Genomic DNA, 18,540 nt, shown 5'->3' with positions numbered 1-18,540 from the left:
TACCCCACCCTCTTTCAGACTCTTACTGTCAAAGGCAAATGGGCTGAACCACGGATTTCCATATAAATGTTATGCAGCTTGGTATTTGAATGGCTTGGACAGGAAGAACATTCTTCCTGCTCTGGGCTATCAGCATGTGTTAGACTCATTGACTTGAGCCAGTCTTCTATATAAGTAAGTCTCTCATCTGAACTTTCTTTTTCTTGCTTTTAGTCAATCTATTTAACCTTGGTTTTAAAATATATGCAGTAGATTATCTTTTTCATAATCTGTTTGGGTCTCATAGTTGTTGCATGTAGGTTGGATTCTCCTATAGGTCTAGGGTGCTGGTTTAAGCTGGGGTGACTTTTGAAGCTGGAAGAAAAGAGCACAATTGGGACAAGTTTTTGCTAAGTTATCCCCCACTACCACTGTACATGCACAGACACCCTGAGGGGCTGTATCTCCAGCTTTCATCAATGCTAACCCCCAATTTGAAAAAAAAGAATCTTCTTTTGTCTGGTTATTCTTGTAAGAAGGGAAGAAGTGTTGTCAAGCCAAATTTGTTAAAATCTGGATTTGAGATATGTTGTCTATACTGTTGTTTTCTGTCCAGTGGAGTTTATACCCATGAATGAATTGGAGCAATATCCAGTTGCTTACCTCGCAACTATCCCAGAATGAGGCAGTGATATATGACCGCCAAACACACTGCTCACAGAAACTAGGGGACATTTCAGATGATTATGAAGTGATAAAATATCCCCTAATTTTTGTGAGCAGTATATATGACATTTCTCACAGAATCATTACTTGTTTAATCAATATATAACTTAGGTTTATCAAAGGCCTCGCACTAAAATGTTTCACATGAGGTTGAAGACAAGGGAAGACTTACACAGAGCCTTGTGATGAATGAGACATGTGTAATGTAATGGAGGCAAAGCATTTTTACTGTATTCATTATATTGACACTAAGTAATTAGAGTTTTTTCTTAGAACCAAGTTTACAGAAATGGTGGGTCCCTTTCCCTCCCAGATTGAAAACTAGTTTAATTAAATAGGAAATAACTACATTCTCTTTCACACTTAAATTCAAATATATGTTTCTATGACCCTGATAGGTATGAGAAGTCTCTTTCTGGAAATATTAGCTTTTTTGTTAGTGCAATATAATAATTATTATATATAATACAGTAATAAGTGTTATATCAAACCACACACAGTAATGGTTTTATACGTTATAGAGTGAATTTTTTTATTAAGGAACTAATCTTTGTTGTCTTTTATGAAGTATGATAATCAATGAAACTGAACAATATTTATTTTTATTTGTATAGCTTTGCTTCTTTTATATATTGGAATATAGTTAAATAAGAATATAATAATTACTAATACAACTTAGTAAAATATTTTAAGAATAGGCCCGTCATTGTTTAACTACCTATAGAGCATAAGGTACAATTTATCTTCAAAATTTAATTCAAATATCACCCCACTATATTCTGTTCTGTGCATATTACTTTTCTCTGTGAAATGCTGGGTATAATTTATGAAGTATTTGTTTTATATATTTGTTTTCCTGCCTGGTCCATGAGCTCCCCTGGGACGAGGACTGTGCTTTCGTTTGTCTCCAGCCTTTGTCACTATTCCTAGCCCAAAGTGGACCTTTGATGAATTAACCTAAACTGACATCACAAGGAGCTTCAGTCACATATCAGTCACATATAACCTGACCAAAGATATACTGTTCACAAAAATTAGGGGGTCAATTCTAAGTCCTGTGCATGAGAGAAGGAAGTGTGTGTGGGGGGGTTATAGAAGAGGGTAAAGAGGGATAAAGGTTGATGGAAGGAGACTTGACTTGGGGTGGTGAACACACAATACAATATACAGATGATATGTTATAGAATTGTACACCTGAAACCTGTATAATTTTATTAGCCAATGTTACTGCAATAAACTCAATAAAAATTAAAAATAAATAAATAAATAGATACTGCATGTAATACACAGCATTCTGCCACTGAAAACTGTTGTTGGTTGTGGTAGTTAATGTTTTATATTTGATTATGGAACACTTAAATATATATCTCCAGGTTTTTGATATGCCCAAATAATTTCAGTTTTAATTTATTAAATTTTAATGTATTTTTCTAAATATATCAAATAATAATGTTTATTAGAAAATCGTATTATTAAAGAGAAAACTATGTTTCCACTTTAGTTTTTGAAATAGTATAAGTGAACTAATCCACCCTAATGTCCCAAAGTTTTCCTCAAATTAGGAACTCCTGATAGAGACTAAGAAGTTCACAGGAGATTTTCAGGCACTTGTCCTAGAGGGCTGGGACCTGTTAAGCTCTTTTGAGCACCTAGTAGGTGCTGATTTCGATGTAATCCTTTAGGTTTTTGAGAATTAGATTAAGTTTAAAATGTATGATTTCTGTAGCTAGAAAATTGAGAACCATTTTAAAATCACTCAGTCAGACGTTTTGAGTAATATTTCCATAAATAGAAAGGTTTTATGCCCATATAGAATGTTCTGTTTAAAGAAAACTTAAGTTTGTAAAATAAACTTTATCTGCCCTGTAAGTTTAGAATTTGTCTTGCCCAAAAATGTATCAGGTTTTCTTTAAATAGTAGATTTGTAAATATACTTAAAATTGAATTTTTTTTTGCAAGTACAGCTTTGAGGAAGTCCATATGTCATTCTGCCCTATACAATCCCATCCCATATCCTCTCCAAAAGAGCAAAGTAAATACGAGTTCATTTAAAATTATATGAAAATGTTTGCTTACTACCACCCTTCTGGAATGAAAAATGTCAAATTGTTGAACTTATTTCTCCTTTTTCTTTTTTTTCTTTAAGGAGAATGGTATTGAATGCTTATATTCTGAGAGCCTGCCAGAGTCCAGGTTTGCCTGTCTATTTTATATATGTGAATTTGTATGCATATTCAGTTAATTTTAAGAGATTTCTTTGTACCTAATATCTCACAATATTTCTTCCACTCTTTTGGCAGTAAATATTCCACACTTTCATCTTCTGGACACACTTTATCCACTGAGAGTACTATAACTTCAAGTGGTGAGTGGACTTGTAAAAAAATGTAAAGATGGAGTATTAGTATTATGACTATGAGCTTGATGTTCTCTGACCTGCTGACACATATGCAAATGGAAAGAACCTAGTCAAATACTTTTGCATAGTGCTCATGCTGTTAGTTTCTCCCTGTTGGTAGATACTGGATCAGAAACTTTGAATATAGCTTCTGGTGACCTTGATTGTAAATCACTCTGTGAGAAAGAGGAGGAGGCAAGATCAGATTCTGCTATGATCAAAGTCAAAGGTAAGTTCTTAAAAGGGTTCAAGTATAGTTTCCATTCTAAAGCACTAAGTAGACCTATATACTAGTAGAGTAACTATTTTCAGTAGCATTATTTTATAAAAGAATTTGGAGATGTAGTCTGGAGAAAAATATGATAATGTTACCAATCTTTCTTTCAATGCTGTATATAGAACCGAAATTACAATATATTTTAATGGGTCTTAAAAATGTCTTTGTGGCAAAGATTAATTGGGCACATCTGAGTCTTGACTGTGGCTCAGCTATGGAATTACCTGCTTAGAAAATTCCAGAATAGAAATATTCTGGATATAGCAAAAGAATTACCTAGATGACATGTTAGATTCTTTTTGCCACTTGACTCTGAAAATAAAGTAGTCATTTTCAACCATTCCCAGTGAGACACTGCTGATTGTAATTATTATGGAGGGGAATTTTCCAATACCTACCAAAATATTAAATGTACATATATTGTGATAAAACAAGTCAATTTTGGAGAATTCTATAGATCTAAGTACACACATACCATATGATATATTGTAAATTTACTTACTGTATTATTATCTGTAATGACTAAATATTGGAAACAAGTTAACTATCAATAAAATACTAATTAATATATTATGGCATATTCATGTAATGCAATACTTATATGCATCCATAAAACATATATAAGGAACCTTTTTTCCCAAAAGGATATCAAGGAACTATTGTTTCTTAAGAAAAACAGAAAAGTACATAATATGTATTGCATGTGAGAGTTTGTGAAAAAATATAAAAAACGTTTTTATGTATGCATAAAAATATCTCTGGAAGGTTAAACAAAATAACATTGTGTATGGGAAGGGAAAGTGGGTTTCTTGATACCATAGATGGGACAAAGAATTTTCACTATGAAGGATTTTACATTTTTCAATTTTGGGTCCTTATCTATCTATTATTTGTCTTAAAACTTAAAGAAAAATGAAAAAAAATTTCCACAGGAAAAATTTTTATCTCTGAAGAATGTGGTTAATATTTTGTTCTTACTTCCATAAAATATTTAAAAATATAATACATTTTATAACAATAGTTAAAGAACTATTCTTTAAAAAAAAAGAGAAACAAAACCTAGCTATAGCTGCCTTCACTGAGCTAAATTCAGAACAATGGATCATATGAAGAGGAAAGTCATTATCAAATATATTACAATAAAATACAACCCATAAAAATAAAGGGAAATTATGAAAAGAAATGAATGGCATACTCAAAAAGTGTGTCTTTTCTTTTTATTTTGATGACATTTTATTTAGAAAGATACATGTTTTGAAAGGATATCTTTTGTTGTTAGCCTTACATATGTAATTTTTTTAAAAAGTCTGTCAAGCTATAAAAAGGCTACTAAGCTACTATAATTATACCAGCAATGTGTTTGATAAAAAAAAAAAGGCAGCAGCAGTAGCCTTTAGAACGATATTAAAAATCCCACTACTTGAAGGTCATTTGTATAGACATTTATTTCTACTAAGAAACTTCTATGGCTAGCTTTCTTGGGAATCTTAGCGTCTCTACTCTTGATTCCGAATCAGTGGACACATCTGAAGTTTTGTAGTGTGTCAGACCTCACATGAGAAGGTGTGTGCCCATATTGGTAGCCTCACTATTTTTTCCTTTTTTTCTTGATACAACTCCCTAAATGTGTAGTATGTTTCTTTTGCTCATAGATACAAGTCCAGCCCATGAGAATATTTCACTCCAAGGCTCAGTGAATGAGAATAAAACTATGTTGAATCTGGTAAGAAAATATATACATTAACAATGAAAGTAATGATGTATTACAATGGAGAACTGTCACTTTAAGTTTGCAAATATTCTTAAAAGCACTATCTCATTTTATCCTTTCAAACTATTATGAGGTTAAAAGTATGTAATTATACCAATATTTTATAAAGCTGAGACCAAAGCATTCTTGTGACTTGTCCAGGGGCATACAGTGGAGTCATTAATTCACTCATTCATTCATCAAAGGTCTACTGAAAACAAGCTAAATATAAATTAGTAGACAACTCTTAAATAAGTGAAAGCAATAATAAATAAGGTTAAATAAAACATTGTTAGCTATCATAAAGATATATCCTAGACCTGTGGTGGCACAGTGGATGAAACATCGACCTGGAACACTGAGGTCGCTGGTTCGAAACCCTGGGCTTACCTGGTCAAGGCACATATGGGAGTTGATGCTTCCTGCTCCTCTCCCACTTCTCTCTCTCTCTCTTTCTCCCCACCCTGAATTAAGATATATCCTAATTAAAGGAAATAACATACAGTTACTTTGTATTTAGAGTGTGATTAGTGACATGAAAGAAAAATGCTTGGGGAGCAGCCAGGAGAGGTGTGACAAAAGAGGTATGAATAGAATAACATGAGAGAAGGAAGGGAGTAAGATGATTAGAATTCATGGGGTAAATATGATCAGTGGAGATAATTCAAGTTTTGGGTTGCTATGAGACATCAAAAGTCTGTAAGGAGATTTTATAAATGGCTATATACCCTTTTCTTAAACTCACCAATGGGACTTTTAGGAGCATGAGTTATCAGCAAAGAAACAAGTATGTGGATGAGATTTCTCAAGGATTAGACTCTCAAGAAGAGAATACTGAGGTTAAGTAATTCTTGATAATTCCGTTTTCTAATATGAGAAAGCAATGCAGAGAAGACTTTGAAGGAGATATTGTACTGATAGAGAGACATCAGGAGAGCAGAACCAAGGGAAGAAACAACTTCAAGAAAGAGGAGAGCTCTGGCTGGTGGTACTATGCATACAGCACAGTCCAGAGGCACCAAGCTTGCCTCTTGTTCTGTAGGGTTGCTGGCTGAACCCCAAGGTAGCAGGTTTGAGCCGTGGTCAGGGTGTGTAAGAGATTCAATCAGTGGGTACACAACTATGTGGAACAATGAATTGATGCCTCTCTCTCTCTCTCTCTCTCTCTCTCCCCCCCCCTCTGCTCCTTCTCCCTCATTTCCCTTCTACTTCTCTCCCTTCCTCCCTCTCTCAAAAAAGGGGGGGGAAGAGGGGATAATAGATTGTTTAAGATGCCTCAGTGAGGTCAATAAGAAAAAGACTGAAAATTATCCATTGGATTTGGCAGTAAGGAGTTCACTGATTAGTGCAGAAAGCAGTTTTCTTAGAGTGTTGTATAGGGGTGTAGAGTAGTTCGTTGTTGACAAATGGTAGACAAAGAACTGGAAACACATTCAGAAGTGTGGCCATGAAGCACAGGAGAGGGAGAAAATGCATTATATGTTTTGGTCTTAGTTACTATTGTCTCTAACACTTACATGACATGGTTATCAATGGCTCTACCCCAAAAAATTTGTCTTAGATTTATTTTTTATGAATAATTTCTAAGACAGTTGAATAATTATTCTCATAAAATGATAGTACACCTACAGCTTTTTCATTAAGTTTCCCAGGCAGTGCAGTACAGTACAACCCTCTTATGGAGATTCTTGTTGTAGAGATACATCTGTAAGACAATTGATCAGTGACCTCAAAATATAGTCATATGGAATAAAAGCCTAATAAGACAATCTTAGCAGCTATTTTTGCCACAGTTTCTCCAACAACCCATTGCATGTGATAATCCTAGATCACCCCCACTTTACCTCCTCACCCATCCTATTCTACCTCTCCAGCAAGCTTCAGTGTGTTCGTTCCTTGTCTGCAGAGACTTTCTGTGCTGCTCAGGCCATGGTGCCTCCCTCCTTCCTCTGCAGAGCACTTACTTAGCTAGATCCCATTTATCTGGCAATTAATCCTAGTTTGCTTTGTGGGAACTACGATCAGGTGTGCAGTTTTTTGTACATTTCTGTCCTTTATACTGCAACTGCATTGGAACCCCCCCGAAGCAGTCCTGTTTTCTTCTTTCACCCATGGTCCAGTTTTTTGAATACTATAGAGTGTTTTTGACCAGGTTGGGTTAGGAAAGGACAGGAAGTTGGGAAATAACTGGTTATAAAGGATATCCACTCCATGTACAACAATAAAATCTCCTTATGATTTTAGGAAGCCAAAGAGGGACCAAAAACAATAGAAGAACATAGAAAAGAATGTGTTGTAGGAGGTAAGGCGTGTTCTCTCCCAACGCCCATGTGAAATTTTGTTTCTTACTGATATTTTTATGGGTAAAATCTTTCTGAGTAGAGATGCGGCATCTACAAATTCTGTATCTCTAGATAAAATTAGCCAATAGAAATGATTCTTGTTCCATTTGTAGCATTTTCAAAAAGCCACATTTATGATGCCATTGACTATTATAAGCCCCAGAGGACTACTGTCCTATTGTGAACTAAGAACCATGCCAATGTTTGTAGTAAATTCTCAGCTCTATTTTGAAATATTTTTCACTATTCCATCTAAAATTAAATGAGCCAGTATTTAAAGAACAAGTGCTTCCCTCTCTATTTCACCCTTTTAGGAGGAATAGTGAGCAGAGTTCAATCTTTGGAGTCATACAGACTCTGTACTAGGTCAGTCTCTGACTAGCTGCGACTTTGGAAAATTATTTAACTTGAGTGTCAGTTTCCTCATCTGAAAAATGGAAAAGATGAGTAAAAGAAAGTTACCATTTATTGAGAATATACTATATGCTAAATATTTGGCTAAATTCTTTATGTACATAATTTTTTTAGTTCTCCCAAATATCTATGTGTGATAGGTAAACTGTGATTCAGTTTCCTAGCCCATAAACTGTAGAGAATAACAGTATTCATCACAGAAGTTTTGCTATGAGGGCTGAATAAATTACGTACAAAGCAGTTAGAACTATGTCTGGCAGATTTAGCTACTATAGAAAATTTTGCTACTACATAAAATTAATATCATTCTTATTTTGTAGATGGTTTGATAAAGGTATTACTTTTCCTCTTTGCAAAGTTGTCATTAGAGTATCATTAGTATATGTAAAGAGCTTTGTTGTGGGATTGGCATACGGTAAACCTGTGATTAAATGATCAAGACCATGTGTATCATTGCTGTATTGTTACCAGATCATCATTATTATTATACTATTATTATTACAGCTGTTATACAATCACTAGTACTTTTGCTGCTGCTGCTATTAAAACCTTGCTATGAAGGAGGACCATGGTTCCAGATAAAGTTATGCATTTAGCCACAGGATCAAGTTAAACATTCAAATGCAAAAAGAAAAATTGGATTGTCCCCTTACTCAGACCTCTTCAGGTTTCAAAGACTTTCATATACTGAAGTGTGAGCTAATAATTTTAAGGTCATTATAATCCCAATGGCATAGCATAACATGATCTTACATTTCAGCAAATGCATTATTAGCTGGCTATCATCTCAAACATATTTCAATGAAATACCTTTGTTTAGTGGAGAGAGGACATAATATTTGGTTGAACATGCCTCTAGCTGTTAAGCCTTTTTAACCAAATAATATTTTATTGTCTTTTAATAGACACTGATGTTTCCTCTCTTCCTGTAACCACTATGAAATCGGTTAACTTTAAACAAAATGACAAGTAAGCTCTTCATATAACATGCTAACATTTTTTTTTTTTTTGCTTTTCTATTGAATTATGGTTGAATAAGTTCTTTGTCTTATCCTACAGCACTTCTGCTAATGAGAAGGAGGTAGAGGTGAGTTTAAATATTTTTTACTTTAATTAAAATTAAAAAGTGGGCCCTGGCCAGTTTTCTCAGTGTATAGACCATCAGCCTGGCCTATGGACATCCCAAGTTTTATTCCTGGTCAGGGGAGACAGGAGAAGCAACCATCTGCTTCTCTCCCCTTCCTTCTCCCCCTTCTCTCCCTTTTTTTCTCCCACAGCCATAGCTTGATTGGTGTGCCCTCAGGTGCTGAGGATAGCTCGGTTGATCCAAGCACAACAGCCTCAGGCACTAAAAATAGCCTGATTGATTTGAGTATTGGCCCCAGACAGGGGTTGCTGGGTGGATCCCCATCAGGGTGCATACGGGAGTCAGTTGTACTGTCTCCCTTCCTCTCAGTTAAAAAAAAAAAGATTGTTTCAGATTCACTTGCTTATAGTTGTTTCATACTTTTGCACAAGCTGTAGTCTATTTTGTGTGTGTTTGTCTTGGCAATAACAACAAGAAGGTAAAGTCTACGCATGTCAACATTATGCTGTTGAGAGGAGAAAAAAATACCTCAGTATAATTCAGTATTAAACTGAGATACTTGACTACATTCAGTTTTCTCTCCTCACCTTCATGTTAATTTGACAACAGGCTGAATTTCTCAGATTATCTTTGGGTTTTAAGTGTGACTGGTTTACCTTGGAGAAAAGAATGAAGCTTGAAGAAAGAACCCGTGACTTGGCAGAAGAAAATTTGAAAAAAGAAATCGGTAACTGTTTAAAGCTGCTAGAGGTAAGAATCACTGCATTTGAAAAGTTTGCATTTGGAGATATTGTTAATAATGTGTTCTTTCTTTCTTTTTCTTTTTTTGTATACTTCTGAAGTGAGAAGTGGGGAGGCAGAGAGACAGACACCCACAAGCACCCAACTGGGACCACCCCACAAGCCTACCAGGGGGTGATGCTCTGCTCATCTGGGGTGTTGCTCTATTGCAACCGGAGCCATTCTAGCACCTGAAGCAGAGGCCATGTAGCCATCCTCAGTGCCCCGGCCAACTTTGCTGCAATGGAGCCTTGGATGCGGGAGGGGAAGAGAGAGACAGAGAGGAAGGAGAGGGGGAGGGGTGGAGAAACAAATGGGCACTTCTCCTGTGTGCCCTGACCAGGAATCGAACCTGGGACTTCCACACACTGGGCAGATGTTCTACCACTGAGCCAACCAGCCAGGGCTGTTAATAATGTTTTCAAAATTACATATAAATTTACTTATACGACTTAAGTTAACATCAGGTATCAAGGCGTGACTGATCCCGATGTGACTACACAGGAGATAAGAATTCAAGAACAAGATAAAATAAAAAAGATTTACTAATAGGAACGTATAAGCAATAAAACAATAAATGCCTTTTAAAGTAGTTGTATGAGTCCTTTGCCTTCCCTTTAGATTTTCAAATAGATCAAGCAGAAAAGTAAGTAGAAAATTGAACAATAGGAGATAATATCAATTTTAAGGTTCAAAAAACAGAGTCAAGAGTCTATTTCCATTTAATTAACTGAAAAAAGAAATGGGTCTTATCAGACATGGACAAGCCTCCATTAGGTACAAAGCAGTATAACAACTCTTCTTCCATTTTGTGAAGTTACCATAAATATAGAGATGGGGTGGAAACTTAAGTGGGCTAATTTTGGGGAAGGAAAATAAAAACTTAGAAATCATATTCTATATTTTTTATTATGGTAAAAAACACATAAAATAAAATTTACCATAGTAACAATTTTAAGTATATGGTTCAGTAGTATTATATATATTTAATTGTTGTGAAACAGATTTCTGGAACTTTTAATTTTGCGTACTGAAACTCTATATCCATTAAACCAGTGATTTTCATCCCATGGCACACATAAATTAATTACTAAAATCCTGAAGCACACCAAAAATACATAGTTTTTGCCCATCTGGCATATGAAATAAGTATAATTATGATTAATTCCTTCCAGACATCTATTGTGTTGGATGTTGTCATTTTTTTATTTGACCGTCTAAGAGAAAAGAGGTCAGAGCCCCTGACTAAATAGTCAGGTATTGCATCTTTTAAAAATTCTTGCCACACACCAATTGAAAATCACTGCATTAAATAACTTTACTTTCCCCCTTCTCTCAGTCCCTAGTAACCACCATTCTACACTCTATTTTTATGAATTTGACTAATTTAGTTACCTCATATAAATAGCATCATACAGCATTTGTCTTTGTAACAGGCTTATTTCACTTAGCATAATATCTTTAAAGTTCATGCACATTGTAGTATGTGACAGAATTTCCTTCCTTTTTAAGGCTAAGTAAAATGCTCCATTTATGTGTAACCACATTTTCTTTATCTATTTATACTGATGAGCATTTTAGTTGCTTTTACCTCTTGGCTATTGTAAACATTGCTGCTATGAACATGGGTGTGCAAATATTTCTTTGAGAACTCTGCTTTCAGTTCTTCTAGAAATATGCCTAGAAATGGAAATGCTGAATCATATAGAGTTCTAGTTTTAAGTTTTCTGAGTAACAATCATTTTGTTTTGCATAGTGACTGTATAATTTTACAGTCCTACTAACTGTACAAAGGTTCCAGTGTCTTCACATCCTGACCATGTTATTTTCTGATTATTTTTTTCATAATATCATCCTAATGGGTGTAAAGTAGTATTTCATTGTGGTTTTGATTTGCATTTTCCTGCTGATTAGTACTGTTAAGCACCTTTTCATGTGCTTGTTGGTCATTTTTTTATTATCTTTGGAAAAAATGTCTATTCAGGTCCTTTGTCAAATTTTTAATAAGATGTGTAATTTGCAAATACTTTCTCCTACTTCATTGATTGCTTTTTTATTCTGTCCTTTGATAAACAAAAGTTTTCAAGTTTGATGTAGTGTTATTGGTCTATTTTTGCTTTTGCTGCCTTTGCTTTTGGTGTCCCATCCAAAAAGTCATTGCCAAATCCAACGTCATGAAGCTTTATTCTATGTTTTTTTCCCTGGAGTTATATAATTTTGGGCCTTACATTTAGGTCTTCAATTCATTAGAGTTGATTTCAATATATAATGTAAGAAAGGAGTCCAACTTCACTCTTTTGTATGTGAACAAACATCATTTTTTAAAGACACAATCCATTCCCCATTGTGAGCTCTTGACACCACTATCAAAGATCATCTGGCTATATATGCAGATTTATTTTGGGGAACTTGATTCTGTTCCACTGATTTATGTGTCTGTCTTTATGCCATTACCATACTCTTTTAATTACTGTAGATTTGTAATATATTTTTAAATCAGGCCATGTGAGTTTTCCTTTTTTAAAAAAAATTTTGTGTTTCACTTCTTTTTTAAAATTGATTTTAGAGAGAAAGGGAGAGAGAGAGACAGAAATATCAATCTGTTGCTGTATGTGCCGTGACTGGGGATTGAACCAGCAATCCCTGTGCTTCAGGATGATGCTCTAACCAACCAAACTATCCAGCCAAAGCCAACTTTGTTCTTTTTTAAAGTTGTTTTGGTTATGTGGGGTCCTTTGAGATTCAATATGAATTTTAGATAAATTTTCTATTTCTGCAAAAATATGCCATTGAGATTTTCATAGGGATTTCATTGAATCTATAGATTGACTTGGGTAGCATGGATATCTTAACAAATTGAAGTCTTTTAATTTATGACACAGGATATCTTTCCCTTTATTTGTGTGTTCTTCAATTTCCTCTACCAACAGTTTGTATTTTTCAGTGTACAAGTATTTTACCTCCTTAGTTAAATTGATTCTTAAGTATTTTACTATTGTGCTATTATAAATGGAATTGTTTTCTTAATTTCATTTTTTGACTGTTCATCATTAGTGTATAGAAAAGCAATTAAGTTTTGTATGTTGATTTTGTATCCTGTAACTTTGCTAAATTTACTTACTAGCTATAACAGTATTCTGGGATCTTCAGAGGTGTGTGTGTGTGTGTGTGTGTGTGCGTGTGTGTGTGTGTGTGTGTATAAAACAATGTTGTGAACAGAAGTAATTTTACTTCTTTCTGTCTAGTGTAGATTTTTCTTTTTTTCACTTGTCTTATTGTTCTGGAAAGGACTTCCAGTACTACACTGCATAGAAGTGGTGAGAGTGGGCATCCTTGTCTTGTTCCTGATCTTAGAGGACACCCTTTGTCTTTCACCATTGAGTGTGATGCTAGCTACTGGCTTTTCATCTATGGCCTTTATTACATTGAGGTAGTTTCCTTCTATTTCTAGTTGTTGTTCTCTTCATATTTTTATCATGAAAGTGTGTTGAATCTTACCAAATGCTTTTCTGCATTAATTTAGATGATGTTTTTATCTTTTAATCTGTTAAGGTGGTTTATTGCATTAATTGATTATTATATGTAGAACCATCCTTGCATTCCAGGAATAAATATCTCTTGGTCTTTGTGTATAATCCTTTTAATGTGCTGTTGAATTCAGTTTGTTAATATTTTGTTGAGGATTTTGCATCAATATTCATAAAAGATAATGCTCTGTAATTTTCTTTTCTTTCTTTTTTCAATTTTAGTGAGAGGAGGGGAGGCAGAGACAGATTCCTGCATGCACCCTGACCAGGATCCACCCAGAAGTCCCACTAGGGGGCGATGCTCTGCCCATCTGAGGATGGCCATGGGGCCATCCTCAGCACGCAGGGCCAACTTACTCTAATTGAGCCATGACTGCAAGAGGGGAGGAGAAGAGAGAGAGGGGCAGAGGGGTGGGGAAGCAGATGGGTGCTTCTCCTATGTGCCCTGAATGGCAATCAAACCCAGGATATCCACACACTGGGCTGACATTCTACTACTGAACCAACTGGCTAAGGGGTCTGTAATTTTCTTGTAGTGTCTTTATCTGGCTTTGGTATCAGTGTAATGCTGGCCTCAAAGAATTATCTTGTAAGTGGTCTCTCCTCTTCAATTTTTTTGGAAGATTTCCAGAAGGAATGGTGTTAATTCTTCTATAGAGGTTAGAATTCTACAGTGAAACTGGTACTGGACTTTCCTTTGGTGGCAGATTTTTGATAACTGATTTTTTTTTAACAAATGCAGCTATTGGCTTTTCATCTATGGCCTTTATTACATTGAGGTAGTTTCCTTCTATTTCTAGTTGTTGTTCTCTTCATATTTTTATCATGAAAGTGTGTTGAATCTTACCAAATGCTTTTCTGCATTAATTTAGATGATGTTTTTATCTTTTAATCTGTTGCCAACCATGACACAAAAAAGCCAATATTTTTAAGACAGGTGCAAAGGAAAAAGGTTTATTCAAGAACCAGTAGCCTGAAAAGATGGGGGATATCCTGTCCTCAAAAACCTATCTTAACAGCTGAGATGCCTTAGCCAGATTATGTAGGGCAACAGGGGAATTCAGGAGAGAGAGAATTCCTAGGGAGAAGACATACATGCAGTTTCTCTCAAGAAAGAGATTTTCTTATTTTCATGCCTGGCTAGACGTACATGGTCCTCTTGGTCTTGTAACTAGAACTGAATTAGCAAGTAATTCATAAACTAGAGCAGGGGTCGGGAATCTATGGCTCGCGAGCCAGATGTGGCTCTTTTGATGGCTGCATCTGGCTCGCAGACAAATCTTTAATAAAAAAAAAATAATAGCGTTAAAAATATAAAACATTCTCATGTATTACAATCCATTCATTTCCTACTGCTCATGTTCATGGTTGCGGGTGGCTGGAGCCAATCACAGCTGTCCTCCGGGACAACACTAAATTTTTATTAGATAATGCGTAACGTACACGGGTCATTGTATGGCTCTCATGGAATTACATTTTAAAATATGTGGCATTCATGGCTCTCTCAGCCAAAAAGGTTCCCAACCCCTGAACTAAATAAAGTCTTTGAGACATAGGTACTCAACTCAGGGACCTGGGTTTTAAAGAGCATTTTATGAATTTGACTCCAATGGCAAGAGAAGTGAAGGCAAAAATTAATGAATGGGACTACATCAGACTAAGAAGTTTTTGCTCAGCAAGAGAAACTGATAACAAAATAAACAGAAAGCCAACTAAATGGGAAATGATTTTTTCAAACAACAGCTCAGATAAGGGCCTAATATCCAAAATATACAAAGAACTCATAAAACTAAATAAAGTCTTTGAAACATACCTACACATTCATGTGGTCAGGTTGTCCTCTTGGCTTTCATGTGAGGGTCAAAACTACAAGCCTCGGTGTGATGGGAATGAGGGGAGGGGGCTGAGGTGGAGTCAGGTAGTTCTCACTTATGTCCATTTTTCTCTCTCTATCTCTCAATGTGCATCAGCTGGAGGAGAACAGGTTTTTCAACTGTAATGAGAACTTGGCCAGAGATGAAAGCATGGGTCATATTATACACTTTTGACTTGTTACAGAATACAAAATTTTGATCACTAGATTGGTAATATTAAATCATAGTTACAACAAGTTGGGTTTAATATTTACTAAGGTTAACATGTGTAGCTTTACAGAAATCCTTTTATAAACTTATTTTAGTAATATATCCTTAATTTAATTTTATTCTATGGTTATTCAGACTAATATAAGTAGTACAGCATATTCATTCCTCATATAATATGTTCAACACATTTATAAGCACAATTTCCTTACTAGTTACTGGTCTGTTCAAATTTTCCATTTTTTCATGATTCAGTTTTGGTAAACCATACTCCATTTGCTAACAACTAATATCTTCTTTTCACTTCCCAATTAAGGCAGTTTTTTATTTTTTTATTTTTTTTATTTTTTTATTTTTTTCATTTTTCTGAAGCTGGAACAGGGAGAGACAGTCAGACGGACTCCCACATGTGCCCGACCGGGATCCACCCAGCACGCCCACCATGGGGCGATGCTCTGCCCACCAGGGGGCGATGCTCTGCCCATCCTGGGCGTCGCCATGTTGCGACCAGAGCCACTCCAGCGCCTGAGGCAGAGGCCACAGAGCCATCCCCAGCGCCCGGGCCATCTCTGCTCCAATGGAGCCTTGGCTGCGGGAGGGGAAGAGAGAGACAGAGAGGAAAGCGTGGCGGAGGGGTGGAGAAGCAAATGGGCACTTCTCCTATGTGCCCTGGCAGGGAATCGAACCCGGGTCCTCCGCACGCTAGGCCGACGCTCTACCGCTGAGCCAACCGATCAGGGCCTTAAGGCAGTTTTTTAAACTACCATGGGAAACTATGTGTTTCCAATTGATTAGCTACTTATACGTATCTGTCTGTTTCAGAAGTATCTGCCATTCATTGAGCACCTGTGGTGTAACAAGCAACTGGCATCTATTACCTCTCATGTCACAGGATTCCTGGAAAGAAGATGTAAATGTCTCTTTCTGACAGATGAGGAAGTAGTAAATCAGGAAGGTTAACTCTATAAACTTTCTATAACTAGGATGCAATTACAGTCAATAGTGCCTTATAATTTTACTGGCAGAACTTTTCTTTCTTAAGGATATCCAAAATTTATTATGTTTTAGATTTGGGCAAGTCTTAAAAATTTGCATTGGTCACATAGCTAATGAGCAGTGGTTTGTTTGCTTCCAAACTTGCTGTTCTCTTAATTCTGTCTCCAACTCAGTAAGACAGATGGTCCTCCAACAGAAAAGCCATCATTTTGGATGACGGACACAAGTTTGAGCAAAATATTCATAAGGCAATAAAGGCATGCCTACATAGCCAACTCAATCACACTTTCTCATCAATGGAAACAAGTATAGTAGTCAGATCCATATCCAATTTCAGTACATTTTTGTTGCTTTTCTTAAAAGTTCAGACTATGTTCTGCATACAATATATTCAACTCACTTATGAGCACAATTCCTTTACCACTACCAGTTAATCCTATTCTATTGTAGAAGAAATATAAATACACATGAGGGAGTGGCAAATTTGGGAAGTACGAAGGAAGGGATAAAGAACAGGTATAAAAGACTTTGTGAGCCCCTACATAGGGCTACTTGATAGCCAACAAAGATACTAATATTTCAGTATCACTTATTATTGATCTTACCTGCTTCTTTTCATTCTCCACCAAGAAAATTTAAGGTTTGGCTGTCATCTCATTTACAACATAGTGCTAAAATCACTTGCTGAATTTTGGGGTTGGGTACATTTTAAATACATCTCTTTCTGTGCAGTCTTTAACACCTCTTTGTGAAGATGACAACCAGGCCCAGGAAATTATTAAGAAGCTGGAGAAGAGTATAAAGTTACTTGGCCAGTGTACAACACGAGTGGCCAGTAGGGCTGAAATGTTGGGAGCCATTAATCAGGTAATCTGTGTCTATTTTCCTAGTTACAATGAAACTGCTAAATGGATTATTTTTCCTGGGGTTAAATATTGCATTTCTAGGAAGAGCTTTAGAAAACAGTTCCTTATTGTACAAGACATATATGTTTAATACAGAAAAATGGAATATTAAGTATGTTAATAAAGTTGTAAAGGAAAATCTTTCATAATACTATTAGCTAGTCATTATAAAAATTTTGTGATATATTTTTCTAGACACACCCTTCATACAATATCATAATCTTTTTTTCAGTCAATATGTAGCATAGATAGCCTTCTATGTAATATAAATTTATAAGTGTATAATTATTTTATGGTATTGGTTGAATAGATTAAAAATTATTTAACCAATCTCTTATATTTCCTCATTTCAAATGTTCTTGATACTTTTGTATAATAAAAAATACTACAATAAATATATTTGTATATGCATCTTTGTACGCTCATTCATTGAGAGAGAGAATTTCAAAATTTTTTGTGGGCAAATGTAGGAATGCTTTAGTTTTATAATCTAAACCTAAACAAACTTGTTAAAATATATTTTCCTAAGAAGGAAATATTCAATTGTGGGGAGAAATTTAGTTTAATCACTTGTGATTCACTGTTAATATCCTATTTACTTTTCATCCTCTTACTATATAATAATATTCTTTATTTTTATTAAAGTTATATATGCAGTTTAAAAATTTTAAGTATTTCCATAAGGCTTATTACCCCATTTTCCATGTTCAACTTTCAACTCTTTTGTACTTATACCCATATTACTAAATTACATGCATATACTATTACTTAGTGATGTTTTTATTCCTTTTTTAAAAATTTTATTTTATTTTAATTTATTGGGTTTACATAGATTTTAGTGTTTCCTGAATATCTACCCCCTCCCCTGTGTTTCCCACCACATCCCTTTTGTCCCCTCCCTAAAACACCCTCCCCCTTCCCTCCAGGATTTGCTTTCCTGCTCTCATCTCATCCTCTCAACCCCCTTCCCTCTGCCCACTTTCCCTCTGGACCCTTTGATCCCATCTCTGCCTCTATTTTGTTCCTCAGTTCACATTGTTCATTGGATTCCTCAAATCAGTGAGGTCATAGGATATTTTTCTTTCTCTGCCTGGCTTATTTCAATTAACATAATAGTTTCCAAGTCCATCATATTGTTGCAAAAGGTAAGATTGCCTTCTTTTTCATGGCCACATAGTATTCCATTGTGTATATGTACCATTGCTTTTTAATCCACTCGCCCACTGATGGACACTTGGCTGTTTCCAGATCTTGGCTATTGTAAACAATGCTGCTACA

General features: G+C 35.4%; 1 protein-coding gene across 4 annotated transcripts in view; it reads left to right on the top strand.

Moving 5' to 3' along the window:
- The window catches only part of IRAG2 (inositol 1,4,5-triphosphate receptor associated 2), a 59,027-nt gene that overhangs the window by 22,503 nt on the left and 17,984 nt on the right, over nucleotides 1–18,540 (top strand). For 3 of the 4 annotated variants that reach the window (XM_066354345.1, XM_066354344.1, XM_066354336.1), the window contains 9 exons: nucleotides 2,852–2,898; nucleotides 3,006–3,070; nucleotides 3,225–3,332; nucleotides 5,033–5,103; nucleotides 7,375–7,432; nucleotides 8,792–8,855; nucleotides 8,946–8,973; nucleotides 9,583–9,723; nucleotides 17,090–17,224. In XM_066354345.1, coding sequence (XP_066210442.1) covers nucleotides 2,852–2,898; nucleotides 3,006–3,070; nucleotides 3,225–3,332; nucleotides 5,033–5,103; nucleotides 7,375–7,432; nucleotides 8,792–8,855; nucleotides 8,946–8,973; nucleotides 9,583–9,723; nucleotides 17,090–17,224 — 717 coding nt within the window. The remainder of the gene's footprint in view (nucleotides 1–2,851; nucleotides 2,899–3,005; nucleotides 3,071–3,224; nucleotides 3,333–5,032; nucleotides 5,104–7,374; nucleotides 7,433–8,791; nucleotides 8,856–8,945; nucleotides 8,974–9,582; nucleotides 9,724–17,089; nucleotides 17,225–18,540) is intronic. The other variant, XM_066354353.1, reaches the window with a different exon arrangement.

The sequence above is a fragment of the Saccopteryx leptura genome, chromosome 1 (genome assembly GCF_036850995.1).
Source record: "Saccopteryx leptura isolate mSacLep1 chromosome 1, mSacLep1_pri_phased_curated, whole genome shotgun sequence".
Classification (NCBI taxonomy): domain Eukaryota; kingdom Metazoa; phylum Chordata; class Mammalia; order Chiroptera; family Emballonuridae; genus Saccopteryx; species Saccopteryx leptura.
This window is presented reverse-complemented; position numbering and strand designations above follow the sequence as displayed.